Source organism: Olea europaea, unplaced genomic scaffold (genome assembly GCF_002742605.1).
Source record: "Olea europaea var. sylvestris unplaced genomic scaffold, O_europaea_v1 scaffold1814, whole genome shotgun sequence".
Lineage (NCBI taxonomy): Eukaryota > Viridiplantae > Streptophyta > Magnoliopsida > Lamiales > Oleaceae > Olea > Olea europaea.
In genome coordinates this window covers 83,426-102,916 of record NW_019235893.1, presented here as the reverse complement: position 1 = coordinate 102,916, position 19,491 = coordinate 83,426, and the positions used below count along the sequence as shown (strand labels likewise).

Below are 19,491 nucleotides of genomic sequence, written 5' to 3'. Positions count from 1 at the left end.
AGGAACCTCAAATCTAGGACAAAGTTGCTGCACAAATTCCTTAAAACCCGCATCTTCCACAAAGGAAAAAGACAATTCATCATCCTTTTCTACACTTTTCTTTATCAAACACCATAGCCATAATACCACCATCATTGTTTTCTCGAGTCAATATTGCTTGTTTTTCATTAACTGTAGTGTTCTTATAAATATAACGAGCTTTTAGATGCTTCCACATGGTAGAAGTTGCAGAAGTAGAAACAACCTTAAATGTTCTCCCACAATAACTACATTTTGCTCTTTCTCCACCAAGTATCTTAGTGAAACAATTCCATATTTCTGATCTTTCTTTAGGCTGTTTTTGGTCTTCCATTTGAGCATTCAAAATTGGTATCACTTTAACTAGCAACTTGATTAAATTCTGCACAAACAATATGGAACATAATTTTATCAAGATATACAGGGTAACATAAAATGAAAACAGAATTTCATCAAGATATATAAGGTAACTTTGTGCAAGATTTGAGCCCTCTGGACTGATCATCTTGATATCTATGTGTAAACAAATCATAGAATCATAAATACCCAAATACAGCAGCTAAAGAAAGTGAAAATAAAAACACAATGGCCACAGTTTCTACTTAAACTATGACTAGCAACTGCAAACCAGCAATGACAAATGACAGTCCACTAAAATAAAATAAAAATAGATGTTGCGCAATAGTCCACCATAGGGAAATCAAAGACATATTTCATTAGGAAAGCTTACAACCTACCTCGTTCAAATTTGGCGTCGGCGGCTTCGATGGCAGTTCAACAGGAAAAGTTTGAGTCGGCGGCTTGTAGTTGAAGGTTTTCACTTTTTGAATTTCTCTGGATTTGCTAGCCGGTTATGTGATTTAGGTCAAAGAGACAAAGACTATTATATTAAATACAAGTCTACAAGGCCAGTCTTGGCCATCTTGGCAGTTGGGCTTAATTGTTAATATTGAACTAATAATTGGGCCAAAATTAAAATAAAAAATTGGATTTAAAAATTTGGTTGTGTTGGGCTAGCTAGGCATGGACTTGAGAGTTGGAGCATTAATTTAAAAAATTAGCTAATTTATTTAGAAAAAATTAAAATAATTTGATTTATCCAATATAAAAAAATTAAAAATTTTAGAAAGATTCGGTTCTGGGTCTAGAATCGATAACCAAATCGAATCCGTCAGTTTTTAATTCAGATACTCGTTCAGATATTTAACTTAAAAAAATTCGCACGGTACGATTCGGTTTGGACATTTTGCCAAGCCCTAACGTGAATGAAAGATTGAGAACACAACTGTCTATTGAGAACCCAATTGTATCAAAGTCAAAATCTTGGGGAACCAGTTGATAATAAATTGAAAGCTGAGGACTTGATCTATTCCGGAAGACTAAGGATTCTTAATAGTAATTTTCCCTTGTTTTGTGTTCAAAATATAACTACTCCAAATTTTACACTTTGATCTACCGTTCAAAAAAAAAAAAAAAAGAAAAAGATTTCTACCTTTAAAAAAAAAAAAAAAAAGAAAAAGAAAGGCTCCATTAGAAAATATCTAAAATGAATAGTAATGAATTTTCCCTTGACTTGGTGGAATTTTAGAGAAGCCATTAATGGCATTCTGAATTCTATTACTCGATGTATAGCCAAACGAAATAAATTTAGCTTAATATATCTGAATTGTTGGTGGAAAAGTAATGTCAGAATGACGGGATTTTCGGATTTCTGATACCCAACCTTCCCACCTACATTGCATTTACTTCTCATTTTCTCAATTGGCAGTTCAACAGGAAAAGTTTGAGTCGGCGGCTTGTAGTTGAAGGTTTTCACTTTTTGAATTTCTCTGGATTTGCTAGCCGGTTATGTGATTTAGGTCAAAGAGACAAAGACTATTATATTAAATACAAGTCTACAAGGCCAGTCTTGGCCATCTTGGCAGTTGGGCTAATTGTTAATATTGAACTAATAATTGGGCCAAAATTAAAATAAAAAATTGGATTTAGAAATTTGGTTGTGTTGGGCTAGCTAGGCATGGACTTGAGAGTTGGAGCATTAATTTAAAAAATTAGCTAATTTATTTAGAAAAAATTAAAATAATTTGATTTATCCAATATAAAAAAATTAAAAATTTTAGAAAGATTCGGTTCTGGGTCTAGAATCGATAACCAAATCGAATCCGTCAGTTTTTAATTCAGATACCCGTTCAAGTATTTAACTTAAAAAAATTCGCACGGTACGATTCGGTTTGGACATTTTGCCAAGCCCTAACGTGAATGAAAGATTGAGAACACAACTGTCTATTGAGAACCCAATTGTATCAAAGTCAAAATCTTGGGGAACCAGTTGATAATAAATTGAAAGCTGAGGACTTGATCTATTCCGGAAGACTAAGGATTCTTAATAGTAATTTTCCCTTGTTTTGTGTTCAAAATATAACTACTCCAAATTTTACACTTTGATCTACCGTTCAAAAAAAAAAAAAAAAGAAAAAGAAAGGCTCCATTAGAAAATATCTAAAATGAATAGTAATGAATTTTCCCTTGACTTGGTGGAATTTTAGAGAAGCCATTAATGGCATTCTGAATTCTATTACTCGATGTATAGCCAAACGAAATAAATTTAGCTTAATATATCTGAATTGTTGGTGGAAAAGTAATGTCAGAATGACGGGATTTTCGGATTTCTGATACCCAACCTTCCCACCTACATTGCATTTACTTCTCATTTTCTCAATTGGTTAGCAGTTAGAAAAAGTGAATATTACAGACCCAGTGCAATTCCTAGTTTCTGCACGAAAAACGACAACATAGCCCGACAAAAAATTCCGAGATTAAGCCTACTATTTAGCAATCATAAAACGAGCAAAGCATACGCTGATGATCATCATTCAAGCACTAAAACTACGATACATAGTTCAAGATTTAGACACAATTCCTATAAAAGCTGAAATGTAAGCAGTAAAATTACTGAAAATGAAGTTGCAGAGCGAAATTTCTTCCATAGGATGTCAATTATTAGGAAAACTTACAATTTTTCTATGGCAGATTATAACCGATGAGCAGTTTTTCACCTTTACAATCCTCATCACCTAGTACAATTCACAATTAAGTTTTCACTTAATCTAAGAACTTAACTGTTGTCATGTTACTATAGGTGATTAGGAAAAGAACATCAAAAATGGGTAGTTGACAGATTTTTTGAATCATAATCTGTTTATTATTATATTTTCGTAATTATACACATGATCTCCAGATTCTTCCCTCCAAAGAAATAACGATTATTGAAACGTCGTCATGGTAGCGACGTCGATCCCCTTGTGGTATTTCAAGCAGTTCTTGAAAATTCATGCCTGAAAATCAAACATTCACAAACATGATATCTTAGTTTTCCCGCATCAGTTAGACATGTACAATGAAACAACAATATAATCTAACTGACATTAAAACTTACTAGCTTTTTTTGCTGCACGGAACAACAATTCCTCAACCAAATGTTGTGCAGGATCTCCTTCTGGTGACCAAGAGAGAAATAGTTCAACTTCTGATACAGCCTCTTCGTTTGTGAAGTATTGATAGAGTCCGTCCGATGACAATATCAAGAACCTGTCTCTTGGCCCTAATCGGTGATGGTAGAGTGATGGTAGACAGTTGATATAAGGAGAAGTTCCTATATAGTTAATTCTGAACATCTCTAGAAGTGCATCGTTCCATTTTGGCTGCAAAAACACGAGTAATAAGAGCACAAGAAATTTCGAAAGCGCATTCTGATGGAAATAGTTGGCACCAAAGATTCTCCTAAAGAAATACAATTAAAGCAGAATACCGAACAATTGGTGCGCTAGTTTGACAATGGAAAAAGTGTTAACTATTCATGACTCTTGAGGAGGTTCAACATACTATTCATATGAGATAAGCAGTATTACAGGCAAGGACAGAGCCAGCAACCGAGAAGATATGGCGGCCACCTATATTGTCTCAACAGAGTTTTTTTCCACATATTGAGCGGTTCTGCTTGCTCACCTACATACACCCTATCTCACTCGGATTCCTAGATCCGCCACTTATTACGGGCCGATTTGGCATGACTTTCAAAAAGCTAAAAGTGGTTTTTGAAACTGCTTTTGGGCCTATTTTGAATTTATTTATTTATTTATTTATTTATTTTCGAAAGTGTTTAGTCTAGAGGAAAAGTAATGTCTAATCCACTTATCGAACGAGCCAATTAGAAATTGCCAATCCAATTGTATCATCTCAAAAGATTTCCTACAAGCCAAGTGACAATTTCTTTTTTTTTGAAACTAAAGATATCCTTTTTCTCTCTGGCCCAGGAATGGAGTCCCACAAGACAAGTCTTACTTTCCACTAGAATCAATGGCAGAATAAGTTATACGACGCGTGATAGTGAAATGCAAAATAGTTTCAGGTAAATATAGTCGGTAGGATGTCATCAACCATCCCAGATATGGAAAGAAAATAAAGCAACTTTTCTCTACCTCAGAAAGGGTAAGCATAAACTTGGTTTGCACAAAGTATCATTCGTCTTACTTTTGATGTTTACTTGAAAGAACTTATCGTGGCCGATTGAGGAATCTACTTTTCTCAAACAAACGGAATCAAAAACATTTAACTTTTATCTATGTTTTATCTACATTGTCTACTGCAAGAACTTGACTGCAAAAATCCTATAGCAGGACATACCTGCTTGAGAAAACCGGCACCAAAAGCTCGAGTGACCTTCAAAGAACCTTTTACACGGTCATTAATCACAGCAGAAGCATCATCCGAGTGTTCACTTCGAATTCTTTGAACTTCCTGGAAATAGAGTATTATACAATCAATTAAAAACTAAAACATAATAAAATTAAATCAGATGTACGAACGAACTTAATCTAGATTTTTTCTTTTCACCTCGTCCACGGCGGTGCTATGATCCATGGTGAGTTGAAAAGAAGTTAAGCTGGGTAAAGCATTTGACATATCACCATCAAACGACTCGAGATCATGTAATGTTTCTTCATTGATTCTCTCCAAATCCTGGCTCCAAATATCTGGTTCTTTCTTCTGAGCCAGAATTGCTCGACTATCACCCACATTCATCACATAAACGTCCTCTCCCTTCATCAACATCACAAGAACACAAGAACCCATTAACGAAAGCTCGGGATTCTCCATGACCATCTTATCTGCAAGATCCAAATATGCATCCTCCGTTTTCTTCAATGCTTGCGAAAGGGCTTTTAGCACATCCACATGATTAGCCGCTCCTGATCCAAACTGCTCTTTTAATCTCCTATCAAGCTCTAATCTTTCCCTGTCCCATTCACATCTCCACCTCCTCTGATTCTCCTCCCATTTCTTCGCTGCTCCTTTATACTTACTCTTCAAATTCCTCCCCTGTTTTTTCCTATACCACAAATCCCTATTTTCGCTAGGATAATTTTCTTGCTCTACACATCTCGAACAACCATCCTTAGTCCTATCCCGTAAAACTTCCACATCGGAACTCTTAGTTGAACTCAAATCACCAGCTTCCAAGTTTCCATTCTCAGTCACAGCATATGAATTAGAAACCAATGAATTGTCAGTCTTATTATTGTCATCCCATAACAAACCTTTGAGCTCTTTATGAACAGCTGAATACAAATTGGATAACAAATAATCAGGTGCATCAGGGCCATTGAATCCATCATAAATCCCTACAAAAACCCATTCATGCTCCTCAGAGATCACCACATGAACTCGATCCTCCCCGGCTTTTCCTTGAGCCCACTGAAGATTCTGATTCTCCAATGAATCATCATTATCCAAGCTACACTCACTGCTGAAATTCACACTACTACTGATTGTTAGCTCATTTTGCTTCTCTGAACCCACCATCCAATCATTTTCCTTCATCGAAACAACGCCTTTAATCGGGGCAACAATGGAGTTTTGACCTCTGGTGATGCTCTTTGATAAAGCTCTTCTGAGGGCCCGAATCAGCGAGCCTTTTCTCGATCTGCGTCGAAACGCAAAACCGCCATGGGAATAGCTTCTCTGGAACTGATCGGAGCTGCCCCTTTCAAGAGGTCCCGAGAGGATCCCAGGATCGAGAGGGCCCGATAAGAATCCCCTCTCAATTGGGCCAGACATGAAGCCACGCTCCATAGGGCCCGAGTTCGGAATCAAGCCCGTATTATTGAACAACGGACCGGAGTGGGCGCCAGAATTTCTCGGGATGATTTGCAGAGGGATTGAAGCAAATGAGGTAGAACTCTCAAAGGCAGAGGCACGGTCAATACTATTATATGAATAGTGGTCGACAAACGCAGTAGAGAGTGGCGTTGATGTGTTGGCGCTAACGGCGGCGCCGGAGATTGACCTAAACGTCGTCGTAGACGCTTCCTCGTATTCCGTATGCACCTTAGACGAAGACAGCCTTGTCAATTCGGGCCGGACGTAGCAAAAAGAGTGTCCCAGATCATCTAATGGATCAGATATCATCGTCGCCATGTCCTTCCCCCGCCGCCGGCCTCCATCGGCGTTTACAACTCCGGTGAAACACACGTTCAGTTTCCCTACTCCGTTACCCATTAAATCAACCGGGCAAAGGGGAAAAAACGATTCTTGAATATATTCAACACTTCATTTCATTACTGAAAAATGAGTCTTTTGAGAATGTGGAAAAAAAGAAGAAGGAGAAGAAGAAGAATGCTATTTATCTAACACTCGTTGATCATCGCAAGTCGAGAGAGAGAGAGAAAAGGTGAAGTTTTTAGAGAGAGAAATAAGCGTTGACTTTGGTGTGGTAGTGTTGATTGAGGTAATAAAGAGAGATGGGGTCGCGGGGTGGATGCTTGTTGGGAATTGTTTGTATTTAAAAAATAGAATTTTATTTGTTTTTTGATTTTCAGACTGTGACAGCGAGGAGGCTAAGGTTGGATTTTGGGGGGGTTTAATGAAACTAATCGTAAAAGCAAGGTGTTGTGGCTAAAAGGAAGTTTATATTTATTGGACTTTTCCAGTTTTCACCAATGGCAACGGCAACGTCCCACTTTTACTAATTTATTTTTTAGGAATTTGTTGACTTACTATTACTTTTCCCTAATGAATAGATTTATTAAAAGGGGAAATAAATGTTTTACCCACAATAAATGGAATCGGGACTAAATGCAATTGGGAATGTTTAAATTAAAATTTAAATAACTCTAAGTTTTGAGTTCTATGAAATGAGTAAATAATAATTTATTTATTTTTATACAAGTTAAAGAATTAATCTAGCAATTTTCTGGATTCGTAATAGTTGAAAGAATTACTCTTCTTATACAATCGGAGTTGACAACCCCGATTGACAATGTACTCACAGAGGGGGATCCACAATTTTTTATTCAGCGTGAGCCTCCTTCCATGTGTTTAATTGTCAATCTCGAATGTATACATAGCATAACTGTACTTGAAAAATATGTTTTATCCAAATTTTGAATTGTATAACACACTTCTGAATGTGAAGACTTTTGGAGTCTTGATGTTAACAAACTTCGGATTGGCATTTTATTAACGTGGAATGTAAATCACGGGTAGAAATAATTGAATACAATGCACAGTGGAAAAGATAAGAAGGTAAAAGTCAATGCAGAATAAAGAGAGTACAATTTAATTTTTAATAAAAGAAAAAGGGGTATATATATTATTTTTAAATGAAACGTGGCACAAAACACAATGAAATTTCCAAAGCTGAAAACCATACATTTTGTCAACTTGCTAGGCAAATTTCAGAAATAAATTATTGGTATTAGCTCTATATTTAATTTTGTGAGGTGGAGTTGTTGAAACTCTACTAAATATAATACATTTATTGCTTCTTTAGTATTTTAGGTGGCTAGGATGTACGTTTATGTATCTGTATCTACTTCTCTGTATATGTCTTTTCACTTATTTTTATTTATACATTTAATTTTATGTTCATAACTATTACTTGTTTATTTATCTTTATATTTTGATATACTCACAACTATTCTTCTTACTATTCCTTTTTATACCATTAACTATAAATTTGTCAAATGAAACAATCATTCACAATTGCTAATCACATATTTCTCATAATGTATAAGATTTATTTTGACTTTATAATGTTGACTAATATTAAGGAAATTGAGTTTTGAGAAATAAAATTTAAGATGTTAGTTCCCCCACACAAGGATACGCTCCCTTTCCTAATAATTTGCCTTTCTCGTTGTTCCTCGCTCACTCGTTTGGTTCTCCACATTCGTGATTTTACTTGACGTGCCACCTTTGGTTTGACTTCCAACACCTTCTAGATGTGTTCAAATAGGAACGGTAACGAAATAGGTTTGAACTAGAATCCTATTCTCCATCCCTAATTCATGTTCAAGACGATCTCGATATCATTATCCCCGTCCCGACCCCATCGATTAGTGGGGAGATTTAATAGATTGGAGACCTATACTATAATAATTTTTTTTTTTTTTTATTTCTAACTTGATTCTACGACCAAATTTGAAAAATGCAATCATACAAAACCACAGTTAACGATTCTTCACAAAATTGACGAATTGTTTTCATTTTATATGACAATGAAAATGTGCAAGTACAAATTAGATAATTGAGCTTTGAAATATGATAAAATAAAGTAATTTGATAATTTCACCATAAAAAGTTTTTGCACTAAAAAAGAGAGAATGTCTAGTGGGTCCCAATATGGAAGTGGCCTTTGAAATTTAACGCACAAATTACTGTGGCAAAGGTTAGTCCACATTAGTATTTGAGTGTGACATTCTTTAATTTCTTTTGAGTCAGCCACTTTCAATGAATTTGTTCAGTGACTTTTACTAACTTCGATTTGAAAAAGAGCCGCTTACTATTTCTGTTTTTACTAAGTCCAATTAAACAACTAATCAAGTAACAACAAGTTTGTTTTCTTTAAGGTTTGGGAAAGAATTTAAATTCTTCACAATTGCTTGAGGCATTTCTTTTCTTTTAATCATAATATTATACATTTCAATTGAGTGTAAAATATAAAGGAATAGAATTTGAAATTGGACTAACATCTGGATAGCTTTCGGTAAAATTAATCTTTTTTATTCTTCGGTGATTTTTGATATGTTTCTATCTACTATTTAGCATAGAATTTTATCACGTCTTAAAGGATAGATATTTTCATTCGGTCGGAAGCAATGTCTATTATTGACACACAAAATGAACGGTGAAGAATTTTGATGAAATGAAGATAATATTTAGTTTATCATTGATAATTGTCGAGATTTTTTTCACTCAATTCTTTTTTTTTTTCTTTTTCTTTTTTTTTTTTTACATTTCACATAGAGTTTCTATATATCTCGTAGTGCTAGGATTTACCATCATCAGTGCCGGGGCATACTTGGCTTTGACCTTGAGCCTCATTTAGCTTCTAGAATGGGGTACATTTTCATCTTCCAACCAAAGATTTTCAAAATGTATTCAAAACAAATATTCAATTATAATTATTTTTCTTGTCAAACTGATGGTCTTCCAAGCTATTTTTTTATCAATTCATTCAATTTTTTCCTCAATCAATAGTATTTCAATGATCTTTGTAGTGGATGCTTAGTTTAAAACAAGAGATTGCTTATAAAGAAAAATTGTAAGTTGATTAAAAAGTCAAACAAGATTTCATTTCAAATCAACAAATATTATTTAAAAATATACTGGATAAATAATGGATACGCGTTTTAAGGTATTTAAATTCATTCATATTTGTTGAAAAATAAAATATTATCTTTTTTTCTTTTTTGGGTTAAGCATGAGAAAAATAATCACTGTTTAATGACAATATTATATTGAATGTGAACGAGAATTTATTAAAAAAGAAATATTTGAAATGCGTGACTAAGAGAACCTAGTTTTATTATATTTAATTAGAAAATAATTAAAAGTTCATTGTCCACTTTAATAATTATATCATACTTTAAAATTCAAAGAAGTATCATCATTAAATATTGTGAGTGGAGGCCCTCATAAGCCACCTTCTTCACAATTCATTTGTTGACCAAAATTTATTTCCCCCCTTTTTAAACTATCTAAGCAAAAAATTAAATTCTTTGTATGAAATGACAGAATACTAATCTCCCCTTGTAGCCAAGTTGACGGTCCCAAAGTTAGACAACAACCGTTAAAATATTCATGGTTGGCTCTGAAGACAGTTGTGTCCACTTAAGATGATATCCCTTAACACTTTGGAAGATTTTGGTTTTTTTTTTTTTTTTTTTATATCCAGGTATCCCAACTTACACCAGACTAAATTCTGGATTTCCAAGATCCATGCCCCTAGAACTTTGGAGGGGGTAAATCGCGGGTTATGCCTCAACTGGATCACAGGTTCCCCCCATTGACTGTACACTTATGCGCACAAGAGACCCTCCTCCACAGTGATTGCTCCATACCAAATTTTTTGCCGCAAGTTTCCACCAGGAATAGAACTCTCCACCTTACCGCTAGAAACAAGTCAATGTTGATTGATCCACCAGTTGAACTGTGCCTCGGGGGGCAAGATTTTGGATCTTGATAGAGCACAAAGAGGATAGATAAGTTTTAACTTGATGCGGTCGAGATGCAATATGGCATTTGGTTCATACGGAGGATTATTGAGAAGGTCGAATAAATTACCAGATCGATTAAACATGGTCCTGATAATGAACTCTTAATGAATCTTATCTATACCAGTGAAGAAAGAGAAGATGAATTCTAATTCATTAGTAGAATACTGTGCCACCAAAATTTGGAAATGTCAAAGTATGACAGGACAAAAGTAGAGAGCCTAAAAATGTTCTGTGCATGCAAAATTGACAAGTTGAAATTTTTGACATTATAATGACTGATATGCATAGTTAATTGCCCCCACATTCATTCAATCAAATAGAGACAGAGTTAGCAACAGTCCTTTTACCCTTCTTAGAGTAAAATTATGTCACGTTTCAGTGTAAAGAAATTCGAAAAAAAAAAAAAGGAAGAAGAAGAAGAAGAAGAAGATGGAACTGATATGTGAAAGGTTTATTATTTATTGCTTTATTCAATTAAACATACAAAAATTATCTTTGTAGTTGATATATTTATTAGATACAATTGTTTGAGCAGAATTATTGCTCGCAAAAATTTAGTTAGATGGTATGTTGCAATTTGTTTAAAAAGAAGTTGATACAAAAATGTACAAGAATAAAAAAAAATATATAAAATAGAGTTTACATAGTTTAAACAAGTAGAAATAAATAATAAAAAAATATCAGTTAACGCGTAGTACTAGTTGTTAAATTATAATATCACTTTCGAAATATTAAGAATTCGACATCAATGTTGACTAAGGTGTCATAACAAGAGTTCAACTAATTTTTGTTTGAAAATAGGAACACAGCTAATTGACCCATTTCTCTCTTTAATTTAGAGGAAACTTCTTGGAAAGTACCAAGTAGTTACTCATTCTTGCAAAAAGAATTATAGTAGAACTGGATCACAGAGCCCATTTTGAATTTTGAATGGGCCTTCAATTTTGATTGTGAGGTCGTAGAGATTATGGCATGTTTGACATGACTTTTGAACAGTTAAAAAGAGTTTTCGAGATACAAAAATTGCTTTTGAATCAATTTGACTAATTTTATGAAAATACTTATGATAGTTGTAAGTAGTTTTAGAGGAAATTTATCCAATATAACTTCCTCTAAAAATACTTATGGAATAGGAAGTTTTTTTTATAAATTAGTGTTCAAACAAAAATTAAGATAACTTCACTTGGTGAACAATAAATTTCAACTTCTACGTACAAATAGTACTCTTATTATTTTTCGTGTTGATATGATGTTGTCAAAGTTGATCACACCTATAAGTTGTCAAAGGTTGATATTAAGACCCTGAATTGATTGCTAATGTGTATCGCGAGTTGTCGAGTCACTATAGAATTTTATTTTTATTTCTTATTTTTTAAAATGGAGATAGACATGAAAGACTAGGCATGCCTCTATTCCTCGTGGGTGAGGTTTGGTTCTCATCATAGGATTCTAATTAAGATAATTATATTAACACCATAATTTTTATATTTTCCCTCACATTTTAATTGTACGTAAGATTCTTAATCTTTGTTCATTACAATACTTATGACCATAACATTTTTTCATGTCATTCTCATCCTCAAACTTTCATGAATTAACATAGGTCCCTGTTTGGTTCCCATTATTGTTTCATTAAAATGAAAAATATGACCGTTATCCATCACATCAATCCACTAAATTTGAATTTCCATCTCTTGTGTGGAGCTCGTAACAACTATATTTTTCATTTTTATTCTTCCAAAAATGAGAAACAAACGGGGGCCAAGCCCTCATTTCAAAGCCCTAATTAGAATTGATAATAGTTTTGTGTTCAAAAGAATGTTGAAAAAACGTAAAATAACTTGTTTTTCATCATATTTTCAAAAATAAATATACAAATAATGCAAAAAAAATTTAAAAAAAATCCCTCATTTCAAAGCATGAAAACAAATTTATTTTTTTTATATACAAATCATCATCAAAAACAAGACGTACTAATTAATTGAAGGTTGAAAATAAAAGTTTAGCGAAAAAATTAAGAAAATACAATCTTCAATGAACAAAAATTGAAGAGTTTAATTGCAATTAAAATGTGGTGTATCAAATAAAAATTGTAGTAACAATATATCCCCACTCTTAAATTATGATGCATACATCGTTATCTTAAATTGCCGATCAAGAGATGGTTCATTGTTTGCTCCCTCTTTTTCTCGAGAAAAATGCTAGTTGTACATTCCATGTATACATTAAGATTAACATCGAATGATGTGTAAAAATCTGTGCCATTAAAATTATTCTAAGTGTTATTGAAATCAAGGATAAAAAGGAATTATCAACCTCAGATTTTTCTAGAAAAGAGTCGAAATTTGTCATTCTCATTGATTGTCGCCCTACTAAACATTTAACACATTTCTTAATTGTTACTTCAATACATTTTTAAAACCACCAACTATTATTACACACGCCAACACATTTTTTGAGTGGTTTTATTTTCTTTCTAGAAGGGCCGTAAAATAATATTTCATTCCTGAATAATTATTTAATTTCTAAACCACAACTTTATTTCATAACCATAAGTTTCGAGGGTAAATACGACAGAACAATTTCCTTTTGAAGTCTTACCTATGACTCACTTTTCGTATAGATTAGAGCATTTAATAATAGACAGATTAATATTATTATCCCAATTAATATAAATAATTAATTAAAACCAACACAAAAGAGTTACTAGTACTATACGGGTTGAAAAGAAGGCCCGGATTGAATTTAAAAGCCCATCTCAATTCTTTCCATGATGGGCCTCATAATACAAGGACCAAAAACTAGCACAATTTTTAATCTGGACTGATGTGCACAATTCTTGGGGCGACGAGCACACACCTCGTTGTCTTTGTTTCAGGTATTGGAAAGCCCTGTTCGTGCTCGTTCTCGGCCCCTCAATCTCGGAAAATCATAGGTACAATTTTTGGCATCATCATCGACAATATGAACTAGAATTTTACCCTTCATAATTCTAAGCACTTAATCAAATTCAGAGAACAAGAAAATACGAAGAAACAACAAAAGACACAAATATTCGGTGGCAGACATATGATAAAAGGCAGCAACTGTTGAAACAGAAGGAGCAATGATGCAAGAAAGGAAAGCATGTCTACACTTTAATTTGGCATTTTTTTTGAGCCAAAAAGTCTGCAAATTTTCCGATTTAATACAAGATATCAAGATTTCAGCTTTCTCTGCAATCTTGTTTTTCAATAAAAACGTACACAAATAATCCAAGATTTTTTTTCAGTCACTTCACTACTGGATTTGGTAATATATTACATAATAAAAAATTTCAAGTGCTTTACAATAACAATTGAAAAATGCATATTCAAGAAAATGATACAAAAATAATAATACAAATGAAATTGGGATCTAGAATTATTGGCAATTTAAGAATAAATCACCTCGTGATACTGATGAATTATCCCACTCCAATTCGATTTTCCAAAAATAATTAAATCTCAGCGCCTTTGATATAGATAATTCAGCCATATACACCACAAACCCAGCAATAATCTTTGCAATCGTACTTTCTCAGCTGCTGATATTATTTCCATTCCAGCCGGTGATGAATCACGACCTCCTGGACTGTACATTCCGGCCACGGGTGAGAGTGCAATATCCGGTGGCTGAGCGCCCCCGGTTACTGGTTTGTTCACTTCAATTGGATTCTTCCCAAAAAATTCTCTCGGCAACAAAACTTCGGAAACCCCAAAAATCGCCACCGGCTTCTGATCAAAAACCGTTTGCGTCACGGACGCCTGCACTATCCCGGTATCAATGCCCACCGACCCGTTAACCCGACTGATATTTAATGTGAAACTCGAAGCCCCAATTTGCTCCGTCGCCAATGTGGGTTGAACCGGATTCACTATCGACTCCAAAGAACCTAATGGGTAGTAACAATTCAAGACGTGGAATCTCAAAACCACTGCTTTTTTGTCCGCCGGTAGAGACTGTAGCTTCACCGATGAAGGCAGATCGGCAAATGCATCATCAGTGGGTACGAAAAGTGTGATTCCGGCACCACTCTCGTCGGCTTCAAATTCAGAAACAACCCCAGATGCTTGGAGCATCGATGCCGCAACATTGAATTGGTGCCCATCAATTAGCGTTTTCGTAATATTGAGCCCCAAAGGCGGGCGAGTTTCAGAAGCCATTAGATCGACATTGTAAGGGACTAGAAGCGAATTAATGGAGAAAATCGAGATATTATAAGGAAGAGTTCTAATTAGGGCAAGGAGAGTAGCATTAGATGTGGAAGAGTAGATAGTAACGGCGTTTGAAGAAGGGCTAAACGTGATATTGACAGTGCCGGAGTTAGACGCTGCACGACCGGTTGTCTGAAACAGTGTGGTGACGAGTTTCCCAGTTGGCGGCATGTGGCGGAGGTCGGACAAAGACAGGTACTCAAGGAGGACATGGTATCGAATGACGTCGGCGAGGTTACTAGAAGGGTGGTGCCCCGCTGTGAGATCGGGGGAGGAACTATGCAAGAACGCGTTGGGCACCGTCAGGAGCGTGACGGAGGTGCGTTGGGCCAGATCGGCGGCGACGGCGGTTGTTGTCAAGAGGTTCGTGAAGTCCGAGAGATCGGGGTACGAGGTTAACAAATCGACGACATTAACGGAGAAAACGGGGAGGTGGCAAGAAGAAAAGATGAGCAGATAGAAAAGGGTATAACTGGGAATGGTGATTGAGATGGCCATTTCTGCTTCTGTGGAGTGCAGTGAGCTGGGATGAGTAAAGAAAGTGTACAAGTTGAAGACGTGGGGGTGGGGGTGGGGATGGCGATGTGCTAATGGGAGAATTATTTATTATTATATAGAATGGATATTCTAGAACCGCTCACTCAGCTTGTGTATTTTTATGTTTGTTTCATTTGGCGTTTGAGAAATCTGATAGGGGCAGCACAGGAAAATTGCTTGAGTTGAGAAGGCTTCAACTTGAAGCAAATGAAGATGCAACTAGTTACTTGATTATATGATTGTCTAGATGGGATTTCATGTCTCATTTTGTAATCTTTTATGTGCATTTTGATAATTTCACTTTACAATTCACGTTTTAATTTAAGTTGAGGTTAATCATTTATATTTAGTATCATCATGATCACCCAACTTTATACTTTATTTTATCATCACCACTCAATTTTATATAACATTTCACTATGGTCAATCAACTTCTTTTCACTATTTTTACTAATTTAAAAGGGTAAAACAGTAACTTTGCTTATATATATAAATAAATTTTAAAAAATAAAATGAAAATTATATTAAAAATAAAATTAAATCAAAACTTATTGTATTTACAGTTACATAATAAAATAAAAACTTATTCTAAAAGAAAAAGTTACTTAAAAAATAAAATAAAATAAAATTTTATTAAAAAAAAACTTTACTTAGAAAAATAAAAAAAAATAAAAAAGTTATTTAAAAAAATTCCTCAAAAATGTTAAATAAAATAAGAATTTATTTGAAAATAAAAGTTTTTAAAATAAAATAAAAACTTATTTTAAAAAAATGTTACTTAGAAAATAAAATATAATAAAAATTTATATTTTAAAAAGGGTTTTTTAATTAAAAAACTTTTATTTTTGGTTTTTTTAATTTATTTTATATATAATACAAATTATTATTTTACCCCATTTAAAATTAGTGAAAATGGTGAAAAGAAGTAAGATAGCCATGATGAAACGTTATATGAAATTAGATGGTCATGATGAAATATGATATTAAATTAGGCGGTCATGGTAAAATAAAATTAAATTGGATGGCTATGATGATACTAAGTGTAAAGTTTGTATCGTTAAATAAAATTAATTTAATCCTTTTAAGTTGTGTAAAAAATTAGGATAGTGACAAGAAAAGGAAGAAAGTATGAATAAAGTTTTAGATTTAAATTAGTAGCTATTTTATGTTATGAGCTTTTAATGCTCATTTGTACGAGATTGCTTGGTTCCTTGATAAGTTTTAGTTTGATAAGGGAAATCACATAAATTGTATTGGTTTTGATTCAATTTGTGCTAGCTAGCAAGAAAGTGATTGTTAACTAGACTCAATGTGCTTGTTTTCTTAGCTAAAAACATCATCGCAAGCAAGTTAAATGGCACTCGAGTCAATGTCAAATAACAAAGAACATTCTTATTTTTAACTTCAAAATGTTTCGAATATTGAGAAACTTCTTAATTCTACTGAACAATATTAGTAGTTGTTTTACTTTATTTTTAAGTTCGACTCTGAAAACATGATAGGAAATTTAACCACAACTTGATAATAGGTTCATAGAAAAGATAAATAGAAGAGAAAAAACATTATTTAAGAATCTTTCCTTTAATACTTAATATTTAATACTACCCTGACATACTATTTAAGATAGTTATACAGCAGAAATCCCCCAATTTTTGTTAAGATTTCAAACCCCCAACCCCGGGGGCGGTGCTTTGACTTCTTCTTTGTACTCCAATATTTTCTTTTCTTTTTCTAGTACTAGCTGCACGGCCGAGTATTTTTAAATATGATGTTAATGTATCAAATGTGTTGTATTTTCATAAATTTCATTCTTAACTTAATGTTTGCTATGGCTACACTTGGATGGACTTTCCCTTATCAAGAATATAAAGAAATTTATTAAGTATTATGATTCTGAAACAAAAGAAATCCTTTTACATATGGATTAAGGATCATATTATAAGTTTATGCAACAAATGAATTGTTTGTAGTAGTAGTTGCATAATTTGATATAAGTGCTCATGGAATTCATGACAGCAAAAAACAATTGTAAAAATAGTCAACAGATAATCTCTATCTCATAGATGAAAGCACATACCAAGTTACAATTATAAGAGAAGGATTTATCATGTTCAGTGAAGTTTAGCCGAAAAGAAAAGATTAAAAGACAAGCTTACATAATAAATTTACATGTAGAGATTACCCAAATGAGGCATGTAGACAGGTAGGAACAAAAAAGAAAAAAAAATCAATTTTATTTTTTCAAAAAGTTATGGATTGCTTGAAAATCATTACTTTCTAGTATGAGTACTCGAAAAATGTATTTGAAAATCAAGATATCATAAAATCCCACTAAATTTGTCAACCAGTACTGTTCAATGGGCTTTTATTAGAACTCGAAGAAAGAACAATAGACATGTCTTCATGATTTACATGAGAAGCAATCTAAATTACAAAACTTTTCAACCTATGTCAGAGTCACCGCCAAGTGCTTGAAAAGATTCTGTTACGCCCCTAACTGAACCATTTCGGAAAGTCCACCACCACATCAGGCGAAGTGTGGAATGCTCATCCAAAGTGGTTCTGATGTGACTTCACCAATGGAGATGATTTGATATCACCTTACGAGGCATAGGTAATTCTGCAGTGCTGACCGAAGCACCCTAGCCCCCTGAATCCGAGGCGAAATGAACCTCGTGGACCCCGACTTGAGGATTCACCGTCGATTTCAAAATGAGATCTTTGTCAAGATCTTTTCTGCCCCTAAGGTTTAAAGTGATTTGACGTCTCCATGAGACTAGTTGATGCGACCTACCAACTTTATGCCAACTCAACTCGGGAGAAGTAACTACACGCCCACTCTACAAACGCGGCTGATTGATGCCTATGAGTAGTCGCCTCATACCGTTCAGATGTATACACGTGTCTCACATCCAACGGCTCTCCTCACCTATAAATACCCAAGGCTTGGTAAGAGGCAAAGGTAATGAAACTCTTCCTATTTAGCACTCCATAACAAGCAAATATATATTCTCCTCCCCAGTATTTTGCATAACATTGGTACTATTCCAATCACCTGAGCCTAACTTGACCGTCGGAGTGTATACAGCTGTCGCCACCCCCGCTGGTCCCAACCGTGTGTATCTGACCGTGCGTTGATTGTGCGTAGGGAGGAATACGTGGAGTGGCTGTCGGTTGGCCACGTGGAGGGTCCAATTTTTCAGGTCAACAGATTGGCGTCGTCTGTGGGAAACTACCCGTTCAAAGTTCTACATTCTCCACCGGAGAAAACACCGAAAAACTAGCGACTTACCCTAAAAAGGGCACGTTCTTGAAAAAGAACAAAGTCGAGTTATATCCCGAATTCTCATCACCATTAAAAAATGAGATAGAATGAGTTCCAGCCATGAAGACGACAACCCTATGAGAGAGGCCTCTGAAGAAGAGGTGCTCTATAACAATGTCACTTACCAGAGACCCCATCACCGGCGTCGTCGAGGTGCAAGAACGGCCATGCTCACTAAAGGGATGACACAAATAGCAGCGGGCATGGGAGACATCGCAACTTAGAATATGGCGATGCATCAACTTCTCATGCAAGCCCAAGGTTAGCAGGGCTATCAAATGCCCCAAGGATCTTACCCAGTGCCGGAAGCCCCTGTATCTTGTTCCCGAAGCCATATGAGCTGGCACAGAGAACGCCCTCTCGAAAGAGAAGTGGGCGTGGAAGCCACATCCTATGTGCAAGGAAGCCAGCCAGCAGAACCACAGCTAGGGAAAATTTTCCTCAAGAATATAAGGAACAAAGGTCAGTAAACGTCTTCGACCGAATAGGGCAGGACCCTAGTAATAGGGCCCGCTCAGTGTAAAGATCAGTTCGAAAAGACCAGGAATAAGAACAGGCACCTCCTCCTAGAAATAGGAGGGATAGAAGGAACCTAGTCGATTGGAGAGGCCGAGGAGAAGCACCTCCACCTTCCCAGGATATTCAAGATGATAAAGGGTTAGATGGGCCCTGTTGATCTTATGAGATCGATGATGATGATGATAACCTCCCTTTTTCAAGGAAAATCTGAAGCTTTCCGATGCTGGTGAATTTCATGCCCCCTAAGACCCCCAAGTATGAAGGAATGGGGGACCCGGAGAAGCACCTCACCAAGTAC

The 19,491-nt window shown here is 34.9% G+C and overlaps 2 protein-coding genes and 1 long non-coding RNA gene across 3 annotated transcripts in view; all 3 read right to left on the bottom strand.

Annotated features, from left to right (window-relative positions):
* Nucleotides 1-976, bottom strand: part of LOC111378416 — a 2,974-nt gene extending 1,998 nt beyond the window's left edge. The window contains exons 1-2 of the long non-coding RNA XR_002699857.1: nt 756-976; nt 245-400 (exon numbers count right to left, since the gene is read on the bottom strand). This is a non-coding gene — a long non-coding RNA (uncharacterized LOC111378416). The remainder of the gene's footprint in view (nt 1-244; nt 401-755) is intronic.
* A 1,965-nt stretch (nt 977-2,941) lies between these two features.
* On the bottom strand, nt 2,942-6,813 carry LOC111378415 (probable protein phosphatase 2C 4). The gene is made up of 4 exons (XM_023001609.1): nt 4,912-6,813; nt 4,702-4,815; nt 3,455-3,719; nt 2,942-3,353 (listed from the first exon to the last, which is right to left on the bottom strand). Exons 1-4 carry the CDS (start codon nt 6,574-6,576, stop codon nt 3,238-3,240), a joined length of 2,160 nt encoding a protein of 719 aa, XP_022857377.1. The 5' UTR covers nt 6,577-6,813; the 3' UTR covers nt 2,942-3,237.
* A 6,808-nt stretch (nt 6,814-13,621) lies between these two features.
* Nucleotides 13,622-15,553, bottom strand: LOC111378414 (fasciclin-like arabinogalactan protein 4). The gene has a single exon (XM_023001608.1). It carries the CDS (start codon nt 15,308-15,310, stop codon nt 14,063-14,065), a length of 1,248 nt encoding a protein of 415 aa, XP_022857376.1. The 5' UTR covers nt 15,311-15,553; the 3' UTR covers nt 13,622-14,062.
* Between the last annotated feature and the right edge of the window lie 3,938 nt (nt 15,554-19,491).

Bases quoted from the DNA above. Each gene is read 5' to 3' on its own strand.
- LOC111378415 (XM_023001609.1), bottom strand. From the start codon at position 6,576: ATGGGTAACGGAGTAGGGAAACTGAACGTGTGTTTCACCGGAGTTGTA. The intron at 4,816-4,911 runs GTGAAAAGAAAA...CTCTATTTCCAG, and splicing joins ATAGCACCGCCGTGGACGAG to GAAGTTCAAAGAATTCGAAG. The intron at 3,354-3,454 runs GTAAGTTTTAAT...TTTGATTTTCAG, and splicing joins CCGTGCAGCAAAAAAAGCTA to GCATGAATTTTCAAGAACTG.
- LOC111378414 (XM_023001608.1), bottom strand. From the start codon at position 15,310: ATGGCCATCTCAATCACCATTCCCAGTTATACCCTTTTCTATCTGCTC.